We start from the raw sequence: 12,803 nt of genomic DNA, 5'->3' as shown, positions 1-12,803 counted from the left end.
AGCGATAACACCAAATTTAACACACCTGCTCCCCATTCACACCTGAGACCTTGTAACACTAACGAGTTACATGACACCAGGGAGGGAAAATGGCTAATTGGGCCCAATTTGGACATTTTCATTTAGGGGTGTACTCACTTTTGTTGCCAGCAGTTTAGACATTAATGGCTGTGTGTGGAGTTATTTTGAGGGGACAGCAAATTTACACTGTTATACAAGCTGTACACTCACTACTTTACATTGCAGCAAAGTGTAATTTCTTCAGTGTTGTCACATGAAAAGATAATAAAATATTTACAAAAAATGTGAGGGGTGTACTCACTTTTGTGAGATACTGTATATATCACTCCCCAAATCCTCAAAGAGGATAAGACCTTAAGCATCTATAGAAAAACTACCACATAAAAAAACAATATCATCTCATAAATACCCATATATCGATTACAAATGTCCATTAAACAAGTAATTCTTAAAAAAAAAAAAAAAAAAAAAAAAAAAAAAAAAAAAAAAAAAGCTAATGCACGCACCATTATTCCAGACGTTTCCGTTGTTCACTAGCTCTAGGGTCCATGTACCCTGTGGGTTCTCATCCCAGCTGTGGGTGGTCATAAAAGTCCATTTTCTGTAACCTGCACTGCTCAGGTCATACGGTCTGTGAAGACAATCCAAACATTAAGGACCTTCAATTATGAGGACACCTTTTTAAAAATATATTCTCACCTTAGAGATACCAGAACAGAACGCGTGCCCATCGGACTGGTGAGGAAAATTTGAAGGTCACCCCTCCGGGTATAACTAAGAGATATTTGGGCCTGGACATGTTCTAAGGACAGTATATAGTTAGGAGATCCAGCACAGGCACTGATGTTTCTGCTTACAATAAGCCCAGAAGTCAGTTTCCTGTAAGAGATTCAAAAAGAGAAAAACTGAACCACTATTTAAAGGAAACCTTGAGGAGAGAAATAAAAGTTTTGACTTGCTTTAAAATCCCTTTCTTGGAGTCCATTATGGGACACAAGATGAAGCAATTCAGGTACATTTGGTTATGCTACTGCCTTTAGGAGATAGGACAAAGACAAAACAAGCCAACTTTAACCCCTCCCACTCCCAGCATGCCTTCATTTTGTTAACAAGCATTAGCAGGAGTGGATAATAGAAGGGAAGGACAGGTGTTCGATATTGTAGCTTTTTTTTTTAATCATACATTATAGGACACAGGATTAACCGGTTTTCCGGACCAGCCGCCGCAGTTATACTGCAGCAGGTTGGTCCGGCTGCGTGAAGCGTCGTAGCTATACGTTGCGCCCGTGACGAGTGGATTTGATCAGGAACCGATCAATCTCCAGGTCCAGGCCAATGAAATCTGGCCTAGACCTGGTGATCGATCCTGACGAATGAGATCCTTCCCCTGTCATGTAACTGTAAACACCGAAAGGGGAAGTGATGTCATCTCTCCTCGTGTTGTTCTTTTCCGTTCCAGACCGAGGAGAGATAACATCTAACAGTGAGTTGCACCAACACTACACTGACACCAGGTCACGTAGGCACACTATTCACCCCCGATCACCCCCCCAGTTAACCCCTTCACCAACTGTCACCGTATCACCCAGTACAGCATTCAGATTTTTTTTTTTATCGCTGTACTGGTGTCATTAGTGACAAAAATCAGCATTAGGGTAATTAGTCTCAGGTCCAGATAGGTCTAGGGACCCCCCCTAATAAAGGTTTAACCCCTTGATTACCCCGTCACCAGTGATCACTGTATAAGTGTCACGGGTGACGCAGTTTAGCTAGTTTATTTTTTATAGCGTCAGGGCACCCGCTGTATTTTACCCAATAAGAGTGTAACCCTCTGATCACATGGCGGGTGATCAAAGTTAGGTTCTGCGTCGCCTCATTCAGCGTCAGCTCAGTGCCAATAGCGCCAACACCCACGCACCATACACCTCCCTTTAGTAGTATAGTGTCTTAAGGGATCGATATATGATCTGATAAGATCTATACTAGCGTCCCCAGCAGTTTAGGGTTCCCAAAAACGCAATGTTAGCGGAATCAGCCCAGATACCTGCTAGCACCTGCATTTAGCCCCTCCGCCCTGCCCAGCCTAGCCCACCTAAGTGCATTATCAATCGATCACTGTCACTTACAAAAACACAAAACACATAACTGCAACGTTTGCAGAGTCAGGCCTAATCCCTGCTAATGCTAACAGTTTTTTTTGCAGCGTTTGAATCAGTCGCTGGCAGTCAGGTGATTTTTTTTACCTGTGAGTCTCACTAGTGTACTTGTAAATTTAGAGCCCAAAATGTCAAATCGAAGGTACACTAGTGAAGAGGCCTACACGTTTCTGAGCATGACAGATAGTGAAGAGGAAGTCACTCATCTGTCAGATTCAGGCTCGGAATATGAACCTGTAGACAGCAGTGGCACCCTGACAGATAGCTCTGATGACGGAGTTGTGGTCCCTGCCAAGGTCAGGCGTACCAGACCCCGTTCTTCTTCTACTGTCGTTGAGGCGCAAGAACCACAGGTCCCTCGTATGAAGCAGAGAGCCAGTACTAGCGCCGCTCATCCTTCTGGTGAACTGGCAAGCACCAGCGGCCTAGTACATCCTGGTCGTACATCCAGCACTGCAGTAACACTTGGTGACGTGGCGAGTCCCATAAGTGCAGTTCAAGCTGGCGAGGTGGCAAGCATGCGTAGTGTCCTGCTGCCACCAAGAAGAAGACAAACACAGGCCAGTCGAGCCCATAGTGCCCTTCCTGCTGCATTCGCCAATCCTAATTGGGAACCCACCACTTCTGCAGCACCCGTACTTCCCCCATTCACTGGCCAACCCGGAATTAGGTGGAAACACTTGATTTTACGTCACTTGATTTTTATTCGCTATTTTTTCACGGAAGATCTCTATAAATCTATTATGGACCAAAGCAATTTGTATGCTGGTCAATTCATCGCCGCTAATCCCCAGCTGATCCTTGCCAGAGATTGGAAACCAATTACAGTTTCCGAATTTAAGACCTTTGTGGGCCTCTCTCTCCTCATGGGCATAACTAAAAAGAGTGAGTTGCGTTCATATTGGTCCACTGACCCAATTCACCATACGCCCGTGATCTCTGCCTCCATGACCAGGACACGATTCGAGCAGATCTTTCAGTTCATGCACTTCAGCGACAATGAACTCTGTCGTCCTTGGGGTGACCCTGGATTTGATCGGCTCTACAAAATTCGGCCCCTCATAAACCACTTCAACCAAAGTTTTGCAGCCTTGTTTACTCCCGATCAAGTTGTCTGTGTTGATGAGTCCCTGATCAAGTTTTCTGGCGGCTTGTCTATCAAACAGTATCTTCCCAGCAAGCGTGTCAGATACGGGGTCAAGATGTATAAGCTCTGTGCCAGGGCAACAGGCTATACATATAGTTTTATGGTTTACGAGGAGATAGTCACGTAGAGCCGGAAAACTGCCCAGACTACATACTGAGCGCTGGATAAGATAGTGTGGGACTTGGTGCCACCCTTATTCGGAAAGGGGTACCACTTGTATGTGGACAATTATTACACAAACGTGCCACTTTTTAGTCACATTTTTGATTGTGGAATTGGCGCATGTGGCACCGTGCGATCTAATCGCCGGGGCTTCCCCCAACGGCTTGTAGAATCTCGACTTAGACGGGGGAGAGAGCCTGTTTGAGGTGTAATAATTTGTTAGCAGTGAAGTGGAGGGATTCACGGAATGTTTTTTTTTTCTTTCCTCGCTTCACGCAGACACGACGGTCCAAATTCCTATGGCAACTGGTGTTGCCCCTCTGTGTCCACGAATACAACCTTAATATGGGAGAGGTGGACCTCAATGACCAGTTGTTGGCGCCGTACCCAATTGCCCGTAAGGCCAGACACTGGTGCAAAAAAGTGTCTGTATATTTATTTCAATTGGCTCTGCTGAACGCTTTTGTGCTAGCTTCAGGACGGACAGGATCCTTTCTTAAGTTCCAGGAAGAGATAGTCACAGCCCTTCTGCTTCCAGACGGTGCTTTGGCCCAACTTCCCAATGCAAATGCAGTGAGCCGGCTGCATGAGAGGCATTTTCCTTATGTCCTCCCTGGTACGTCTACCCAAAGAACACCCCAAAGAAGATGTCGTGTCTGCAGAAAACGCGGATTTAGGCATTATTATCCCTCCTGTCCTGACCAACCTGGTCTCTGCATTGGTGACTGTTTCCAATGCTACCACACACTAGTGGAGTATTAGCGTAGGGTACAGCATCACACAGTCCTAGGCACACTAACACAGGGTCTCGAAAGATGTGATGGCCATCACATATTGAGAGACCCTAATCTGCAACGTTCAGTTTACAGTTTTTTTTAGTTTTACAGTTAAAAAAGTGAAAAAAAAATCCCACACAAAAAAATATAAAATAAAAAATCCAAAAATAGTTGGTTGTATTTTTCTTCTCTCACTCTCTATTGTTCTCTCTTTTATGTTCCCTCTCTACTGTCCGCTCACTATTGCTCTATATCTATCGTTCTCTCTCTGTTTTATTTTTACTATGTTTTATTGTATTTACTTTGCAGGTATGGTATGTTATACTGTAATGTTTGTTTTATTGTTAACCATCATTTGCTTAGCAGGTACGCCGTTCAGCTGCAGCACAGGTTTATTTATCTTGACAGCAACAACTTTTGCTCCCACGATACATAAAGCCGTGACTCCAGCGCTGTAGGAGGTGATTTCAGCACCACAGTTTAAAAAAAAAAAAAAAAAAAAGCATATATGCCGTAGTATGGGGGCAGGGGTGGAGCAGCGATTTGCTCCTAACATTAGGGGTGGCAATCCACCCCCATGCTTCGGCATATATTTTTTTAGGCACAGATTGCAATGTTTTATTTTTACTATGTTTTATTGTATTTGCTTTGCAGGTATGGTAAGCCTTACTGTTATACTGTAATATTACTTTGTTTTATTGTTAACCATCATTTGCTTAGCAGGTATGCCATTCAGCTGCAGCACGGGTTTATTTATCTTGACAGCAACAGTGTTTGCTCCCACGATACGTAAAGCCGTGACCCCAGCGCTGTCGCAGGTGATTTCACTACCACAGTTAAAAAAGAAAAAATGGTGCATGTATGCCCATCATTAGAAGTGGGTGGATGAAGGGCGATATTCTAATGGTGGGCATACCCACCGATCAATCTCTTTTTTTCGTTCAGCCCACAGGCTGCATGAAAAAAAAGAACATTACAATGTTTGCCCAACAAGGACCAGCATTGTACTGGTACTGGTGGACTTTGAGTGGTTATACCAGAATGATGCCTGCAGGTTTAGGTAGCATCTTGGTATCATTCTTTTCAGCCAGCGGTCGGCTTTCATGTAAAAGCAATCCTAGCAGCTAATTAGCCTCTAGACTGCTTTTATAAGCAGTGGGATGGAATGTCCCCCCCCCCCCCACCGTTTTCCACGGTTTTCTCGTGCTCTCCTGTCCCAACAGGGAGCCCGAGAATGCAGCCGGTGGTTCCGCCAGCTGACCATAGAGCTGATCAGAGACCAGAATGGCTCCAATTATCTCTATGGACTAAGAAACCAGAAGCTACGAGCATTTCATGACTTAGGTTTCGCCAGATATAAACAGCACCATTGGGAAATTGGCAAAGCATTTTATCACACCGATCTTGGTGTGGTCAGATGCTTTGAGGACAGAGGAGGGATCTAGGGTCTAATAGACCCCAATTTTCTTTAAAAAAAAAAAAAAAAAAAAGGAAGGAGTACCTGTCACTACCTATTTACATTTCCCGAGATAACAATAAAATAAACAAAAAGAAAAGAAAAGGAACAGTTTAAAAATATAATAAAAAAGCAAAATAAATAATTAAAAAAAACAACAAACAAAAAAACACCCCCGCCCCCCCCCCCCGTGCTCATGCGCACAGGCAAACGTCGGTCTGGTGTCATATGTAAACAGAAATTGCACCATGCATGTGAGGTATCCTTGCAAAGGTCAGATCGAGGGCAGTAATTTTAGCAGTAGACCTTCTCTGTAAATCTAAAATGGTAACCTGTAGGCTTTTAAAAATGTATGTAGTTTGTCGCCCCTGCACGTTTGGGCGCAATTTTAAAGCATGTTGTGTTTGGTATCCATGTACTCGGCATAAGATCATCTTTTTTTTTTTTTTTCCATCAAACATTTGGGCAATATAGTGTGTTTTAGTGCATTAAAATTTAAAAAAAGGGTGTTTTTTTTCCAAAATAATTGCGTTTGAAAAATCGCTGCACAAATACTGGGTGAAAAAAAAATTGCAACACCCACCATTTTAATCTATAGGGCCTTTGCTTTAAAAAAAAATATATAATGTTTGGGGGTTCAAAGTAATTTTCTTGCAAAAAAAAAAATTTTCATGTAAACAAAAAGTGTCAGAAAGTGATTTGTCTTCAAGTGGTTAGAAGAGTGGGTGATGTGTGACGTAAGCTTCTAAATGTTGTGCATAAAATGCCAGGACAGTTCAAACCCCCCCCAAATGACCCCTTTTTGGAAAGTAGACACCCCAAACTATTTTCTGATAGGCATGTTGAGTCCATGGAATATTTTATATTTTGCTACAAGTTTCGGGAAAATTACACTTTTTTTTTTTTTTGCACAAAGTTGTCACTAAATGATATATTGTTCAAACATGGCATGGTTATATGTGGAATTACACCCCAAAATACATTCTACCGCTTCTGCTGTGTACAGGGATACCTTATGTGTGAGACTTTTTGGGAGCATAGCCACGCGTACAGGACCCCAAAATCAATGCCTTCAGGCTTTCTAAGGGCGTAAAATAGTGATTTCACTTCCTCACTACCCATCACAGTTTCGGAGGCCCTGAAATGTCCAGATAGCACAACCCCCCCCCCCCCCAAATGACCCCATTTTGGAAAGTAGACACCCCAAGGTATTTTCTAAGAGGCATGGTGAGTATTTTGCAGATCTCATTTATTTTTGAAAAATAAGAAAGGAAAGAAAAATGTATTTTTTTTTCTTTTTTCAATTTTCAAAACTTTGTGACAAAAAGTGAGATCTGCAAAATACTCAACATGCCTTTTAGCAGATAGCTTGGGGTGTCTATTTTCCAAAATTAGGTCATTTGGGGGGTTTTGTGCTATCTGGGCTTTTCATGGCCTCCGAAACTGACACGCAGTGAAGAGTGAAATCAAAAATGTACGCCCTTAGAAAGCCTGAAGGCGGTGATTGGTTTTCGGGGTCCTGTACACGGTTAGACTGCCAAAAATATCCACATATGTGGTATCCCCGTACTCAGGAGAAGCAGCAGAATGTATTTTGGGGTGTAATTCCACATATAACCATGCCATGTTTGAATATATAATTTAGGGACAACGTTGTGCAAAAAAAAAAAAAACACTGTAATTTTCCCACAACTTGTGGCAAAATATAAAATATTCCATGGACTCAACATGCCTCTCAGCAAATAGCTTGAAGTGTCTTCTTTCCAAAATGGGGTCATATGGAGGGGTTTTGTGCTATCTTGTCATTTCATGGCCTCCCAAAACTGTGATAGGTAGTGAGGAAGTGAAAACACCATTTTACGCCCTTAGAAAGCCTGAAGGCGGTGCTTCGTTTTTGGGGTCTTGTACGCGGCTAGGCTCCCAAAAAGTCCCACACATGTGGTATCCCCATACTCAGGAGAAGCAGCAGAATATATTTTGGGGTGTAATTCCACATATAACCAAGGCATGCGTGAGCAATATATCATTTAGGGAAAACTTTTTTTTTTGTCATTTTTCAATTACTTGTGACAAAAAAAATAAAATATTCAATGGGCTCAACATGCTTCAGCAATTTCCTTGGGGTGTCTACTTTCCAAAATAGGGTCATTTGGGGGGAGTTTGTACTGCCCTGCCATTTTAGCACCTCAAGAAATGAGATAGGCAGTCAAACTAAAAGCTGCGTAAATTCCAGAAAATGTACCCTAGTTTGTAGACGCTATAACTTTTGCACAAACCAATAAATATACGCTTATTGACATTTTTTTTTTTTTTTTTACCAAAGACAGGTGTCTGAATACATTTTGGCCTAAATGTATGACTTGAAAAGTAGAAAATATCATTTTCTCTCAAAATTTTCATTTTTTTTCCGTTTATATCGCAAAAAATAAAAATTGCAGAAGCAATCAACTACCATCAAAAGAAAGCTCTATTTGTGGGAAAAAAAAGGCCGCAAATTTTGTTTGGGTACAACATTGCATAACCGCGCAATTACCAGTTAAAGCAGTGCAGTGCCAAATTTTAAAAAGTCCTCCGGTCATTGAGCTGCTACTTCCCCTGGGCTGAAGTGTATAAGTAATTCAGGTACATTGGGTTGCCCAACAGCAAACAAAAGCTAACAATCCCACTAAAATCAATAGGTTAACTGAAAGGGTTCTACAGGGAAGCCTGTAGAACCTTATGAGTGTACCTAGCATCAGCTGAGGCTTGAACATCAACCTAGTAAAACCTAAAGAACGTGTGGACAAAAAATCAGGTGGCAGCGTTGCAAATCTGATATATAGATGTCTGTCACTAAAAAGCCCATGAAGCACTAACTGATCTAGTGAAAAAGGGAACCTTGAGGTCATAAACATGAATGAAAAGTTTATGCATCTACCTAGCAACAGTGAAACAAGAAGCAGGTTGCCTCCTACATAGAGCAACAAACCGAGTCAGACTGCAGAAAGGAAGCTGTAGCTGGGAGATAAACATCACCTGCCATATGCAGACAATGGAAATAAATCTTCTTAGGTTGTTTAGAAGACAGAAACAAGGTAGAACAATGTTCTGGTTAAGATGAAAAGAAAAAGAAAAAAAAAAAAAAAAAAAAACACACACAACACACGTTTAGAAACCACCTTGCAGAAGTGAGGGTGATGAGAAAGGAACTGGGCACTTTCACGCCCTTCCTGACCAGGCCAATTTGTAGCTTTCAGCGCTGTCACACTTTGAATGACAACTGCTTGGTCTTGCAACACTGTACCCAAACAACATTTTTATCATTTTTTTTCACACAGATAGAGCTTTCTTTTCGTGGTACCCATAGGGAGTCTGCCAGTCTGCCAGGAGCCTGATGAGATCCGAGGACCCCTCCTGGGAAAGTGTAGCGAGATGAAAAATCACCAGAATGCTCTCCAATCTTGATGCTGCAGTAGGTGAGGAAGGCGCTTTAGAGGGAGAAAGGCGTAGATTAGGTTGAACTGACCTGTTGCAAATTACATTTCAATAAAGTTCTGTCAAAAAAAGGTAAAAGTGCAATGTACTGACATTAGTGCATCGGCACTGTCTTCCACCACATATGATCTGTGTGAAAACGCCCTTAAACGTTTGTCACAGTGCTCCAATTGAGTTTCTTCAACACAATTTTAAAGTGTTGCAACTCAAATGATAAACCCCCTGCCACCCACAAAGCACATACCAGACAGGCTTCAGCCCTCCAGTGGACATACACCTGCAGGGTTTTTCAGGGATAGGCTTCCACCAGTGGGTGAAGCATGGCTTTGGGCCTGTAAAACAGCAAGTTGCACCACAGTTGCGCCTTAAAGTGATTGTAAACGAAAAATAAACATTATAAATACCTTTTTTCCCCTTTTTATAAGTGATCACAGATCCTCTGTTCTTAGCTGCATAAGAGCTGGGGGAAGAGAAGCAGCAGCACACTGAGCTTCCCAGTGAATGGCTGTGCAGGGGGAGCATGTCAGGAGAGATCTGATCATTGGAGGAGAGCAGGCGGCGTACCCAGATTAACTAGAGAACTGACCACGTTGTGCTCTCCTGCTTAGTGTGGTGAGTTTTTATTAAGAAAGCAGAGTGACTAGCAGAAACACCAGGGGTTTCACATAAAGGAAGCAATACAAAGAGAACAGGATACTTTCCCATACAAGTACATGGTACAGCAGGCACATGAAGTGTTAGGGTAACAAACTCTTTAAGCTGAGTCCAGAGCTCAGGTGCACATTACAGGCTGGCCTTGCCATCTCCCTTTCAGAGGGTTCCAAGTATAGCCTCCAATGCTATGCCGAGTGTCCTTCAACCTGAAAATTGCTATGGCTCTGCAGCAGCTGAATAATCTTGCTAGTAGAGAAAATCTTGATAAAAAGGTAGCGCATAAGTACATTGTAGCTTGCTTCACTCAGACGTGGGGGAACTGGGAGAGGAAGGAGCTATAGTGGGCTGTCTTTACAGCTTTTTTTTTTGCCAATGTCCAATCTCCTGAAGGCAGCAGCATAACTGGTACCTGAACTACGTCATCCTGTCTTTTAATGTACAATTAGGAAATGGGAAATTCATTGCTGATCTTTTTCTGAAAAAAGCTAGTTGCCTTGTGGTCTTAAAGTGGTTCTAAAAGCAGATGGTTTTTACCTTCATGCATTCTATGCATGAAGGTAAAAAACCCTCTGGGTGCAGCCCCCCCTCCTCCCCCCTTTATACTTATTCAAGCTCCATCTCGATCCAGCAATGTGCATGAGAGCAGCGGCTCCCCCGGGTCTCTCTCTCCTCATTAGTGCCTGTTGCTGTCAACCACAGCTAGTGAGCCAACGTGGAGAGAGCGGGGGCCAGTCAGAGCCACGCTGTGTGTGAGAAAGGACAATCTCTTCACAGGAGCGAGCCTGCTCAAGTCCCCCCATAGCAAGAGGCTTGTTATTCGGGTGAACTCGGCAGGGGGAGGAGCCAAGGCTGCCAGCAGGGGACCCAAAAAGAAGAGAAGGAGCGGGGCTGCTCTGTGCAAAACCATAGGTTAAGTAATAAGTATAACATGTTTATTTTAACCTTTAGAATCACTTTAAAATGCAATATTTTCTTAGTCAAACGCAGAGCAAGCATGCAGCAAGGAAAGTCAGTGCAAAGTCAGTACTCTTTAATCTGCATTCTCGTTCAAGGTCTGTGGTTTAGAAAATACTCAAGCTGTTGGATCAGAAGCACAGCCAGGCAACTACAATTTTCTGATGAGCTGCTCTCTAAGAATGCAGATGTTTTAAAGTGTATGACATCAGCATGAATATAAATGTATACTGTATACACAAAAATACAGTAAATTTATATACATACATGATTTTCAGACCTTCCATAAAAATGGCAGTTCCCTTTACCGGTGTATTAAAAGTTTTAACCATGGTTTCATTAATGATACCACTGCCACAGAGAACATAGCAGCAAAGGGTATTATTAGAAGTTTCCTCTGGAGTATATGTACCGGATATTTGTCTTTTGGTAAGTCCAAGTATATATTTGCTTGTGGCTAACTGTAAAACAAATGACCACACCATTGAAGGGAGATTTACATATTATATTTGTTAAGGTCTTGGGAGTTTGCCACTCTTGTTAAACACTTAAAGTGGAGCAAAAATCTGCACAAAAAAGCTAGAAGAATCCATTTACATGTACTCCCCATTTGGTCAGTGGGAGGTACATGTAAAATAGTATAAGTGCATGTCTATAAACTCCCATATTCACTGCTTCTCCAAATCAGTGGTCCGTCTACATCATTGGTATTCAATCTGTGGCCCTCCAGCGGTTGTGGAACTACATCCCATCATGCCTCTGCTGGTCATGCTTGTAACCGTCAGCCGTGCAATGCCTCAAGACTTGTAGTTCTGCAACAGCTGAAGGGCCACAGGTTGAGCACACTTGGTCTTACAGGTATGCATTCCAATAATGACTGCATAGCATTTTTTAGGACTGGTTTTCTGATGGTAACAAAAACGGACCACGCCTGTTTGAGATGGCCATCTGTAGTCTTAAAGGTCTAGATTTGAAAGCTAGCTGAACAAAAGTATCAATTTTAGCTGCGAGTTTCTGCCTCTCTCCCCCCTTCCTTCTACTCTGTCGTTCTCAGGCTCTCCCACTCCTCTCAGGAGCCCAGGACCACAACTACTGACTTCAGGATGGTGAGAGGGAGATCAGAGAACATTAGTGCCCTGATCTCCTCTGTTGTGCGTAAACCAGAAATGCACAGCTCGAATTGTTACGAAACTCAGCCCAAATGCAGAGTGCACAGCAGATCAAGTACAGTGCTGTGCTTGATCAGCTGTAGCGGAGGGCAGGAGAGACATCAGGGGTCTAATAAACCCCTGATGTCTCCATAAATAGTACCTGTAACCTGTCCAATGCAATCACATAGGGGCCACCATGTGCTAGCAATAAAGTTAAATGAAAAAAAAAAAAAAAGTAGTTAAAAAAAGTATAAATTTATTACAAAAAAAAAATTATATATAATAATAACAAATTTATATATATATATATATATATATATATATATATATATATATATATATATATATATATATATATATATATATATATATAATCTCACAACCGCATCACCCTGCACAGACCCACAAATGCATATGCGCGTACAGGATGCAGCCATGTATGTAAACTGACTGTGCCATAAATGTTGTCTATTGTTGTAAAAGTCAGAGTGAGAGCAATAATTTTGGGGCCATCATTTATGGTTTACTCTAAATTGATGATCAGTAAAGACTTTTAAAGCTCCACCTATTCATTTTTAGTACAGTAATTTTTCACCATTTCCTGGGGGTATGCAGGTTTGAGACCTGACATATTTGGCTTCTATTTACTCTATTACAACCTCTGTCTGCAACTGGCCCCAATCTTATGTGGTGGTCTCTGGCTCCCCAGTTGAACAGGAGAACCCAGAAACAGCAGCGGCAGGGGCCCCCCCTTCTGCTCCCTGTAAAAATATGGTAGTGTCACACCTATGAATTGTGGTAAAAAACTGATGCTTTACCATGCATTACCGCCAAATATGTTAATGCATAACC

At 42.3% G+C, this 12,803-nt stretch overlaps 1 protein-coding gene across 1 annotated transcript in view; it reads right to left on the bottom strand.

The window, feature by feature from the left end:
* The window catches only part of PCSK4 (proprotein convertase subtilisin/kexin type 4), a 208,281-nt gene that overhangs the window by 44,405 nt on the left and 151,073 nt on the right, over positions 1-12,803 (bottom strand). The window contains exons 12-13 of the mRNA XM_073596734.1: positions 721-900; positions 528-652 (exon numbers count right to left, since the gene is read on the bottom strand). Coding sequence (XP_073452835.1) covers positions 528-652; positions 721-900 — 305 coding nt within the window. The remainder of the gene's footprint in view (positions 1-527; positions 653-720; positions 901-12,803) is intronic.

This window comes from Aquarana catesbeiana, linkage group LG01 (assembly GCF_042186555.1).
Source record: "Aquarana catesbeiana isolate 2022-GZ linkage group LG01, ASM4218655v1, whole genome shotgun sequence".
In the NCBI taxonomy this organism is placed as follows: domain Eukaryota; kingdom Metazoa; phylum Chordata; class Amphibia; order Anura; family Ranidae; genus Aquarana; species Aquarana catesbeiana.
The sequence above is the reverse complement of the archived record's forward strand: the minus strand, read 5'-3'. Positions and strand labels throughout refer to the sequence as shown.